Here is a 1,266-nt window from a genome sequence, read left to right on the forward strand (position 1 = left end):
TCTCATTTTTCCCATTTCAATGTCACTACTTCATCTACCAATTTAACGTATTACTGGTGGATGCCTAATAAAGAGTCATCTTTTTGTGTTCAATTGAAGTATAGTTGATTTACAATGTTATGTTAGTTTCCATGTACAGCAGTAATTCAGTTTATTTATATATTATATATTAATATATAATATATATTTATTTTTCAGATTTTTTCCATTATAGGTATTACAAGATATTGACTATAGTTCCCTGTGCTATACAGTAGGTCCTTGTTGTTTATCTATTTTATACATAATATAGAAGGCCATCTCCTACACAGAATTCTGAGTAGACAGTAAAAAAGATGACTTTGGCCTCCCCGCCCCGCCCCCTCCAGCCGGGGGTGCTCTAGATGCTGCGCGGAGACCCTCTGCACCCCTGCGAACATGGCGCTGCGAGTGGCGCGGAGCGTGCGGGCCGCGGTCTGCAGCCTGCGCGCCATCTCTGCGCCCAACGCGCCCTGCCCGCCGCGGCCCTGGGGACTGCGGGCGGGCGCCGTCCGGGCGCTGCGCACCGGTCCCGTTCTGCTGTCGGGTCGTAAATTCACAGACAAACATGAATGGGTAACAACAGAAAACGGTGTTGGAACAGTGGGAATCAGCAATTTTGCACAGGAAGCTTTGGGAGATGTTGTTTACTGTAGTCTGCCTGAAGTTGGGACAAAATTGAACAAACAAGAGGAATTTGGTGCTTTGGAAAGTGTGAAAGCTGCTAGTGAACTCTATTCTCCTCTATCAGGAGAAGTAACTGAAATTAATGAAGCTCTGGCAGAAAATCCAGGACTTGTCAACAAATCTTGTTATGAAGATGGTTGGCTGATCAAGATGACACTCAGTAACCCTTCAGAACTAGATGAACTAATGAGTGAAGAAGCATATGAGAAATACATAAAATCTATTGAGGAGTGAAAATGGAACCCCTAAATAAACTAGTTTGAAACAACTTAAAAAAAAAAAAAAGATGACTTTGTATCTTAATTAGGAAGTTTGCAAAAATCTTAATATCTTTACTTTTCTCAACACAATCAGGGAAGTTTTCCTATTTCTTATGTCACAGCTCCTCTTTTGGTCTGATTAAGTCCAGTTTTGTACTCTGTACCAAGTCTGTACATGTGAGATTTTTAATTGTAGAAAAATATAATAAAATGTCCATCAATACTACAAAAACAATAAAAGACATGAATGACACTGCGCTTTCAGGTAGGGCTTGGGCCCCCTCCTCTTATAGTACCTTTT

The 1,266-nt window shown here is 41.1% G+C and overlaps 1 protein-coding gene across 1 annotated transcript; it reads left to right on the forward strand.

Moving 5' to 3' along the window:
- Nucleotides 1-351: 351 nt before the first annotated feature.
- Nucleotides 352-990, forward strand: LOC101271932 (glycine cleavage system H protein, mitochondrial). Its single transcript, XM_049704012.1, has one exon. It carries the CDS (start codon nt 418-420, stop codon nt 937-939), a length of 522 nt encoding a protein of 173 aa, XP_049559969.1. The 5' UTR covers nt 352-417; the 3' UTR covers nt 940-990.
- Nucleotides 991-1,266: the final 276 nt, after the last annotated feature.

Source organism: Orcinus orca, chromosome 20 (genome assembly GCF_937001465.1).
Source record: "Orcinus orca chromosome 20, mOrcOrc1.1, whole genome shotgun sequence".
NCBI lineage: Eukaryota > Metazoa > Chordata > Mammalia > Artiodactyla > Delphinidae > Orcinus > Orcinus orca.

Bases quoted from the DNA above. Each gene is read 5' to 3' on its own strand.
- LOC101271932 (XM_049704012.1), top strand. From the start codon at position 418: ATGGCGCTGCGAGTGGCGCGGAGCGTGCGGGCCGCGGTCTGCAGCCTG.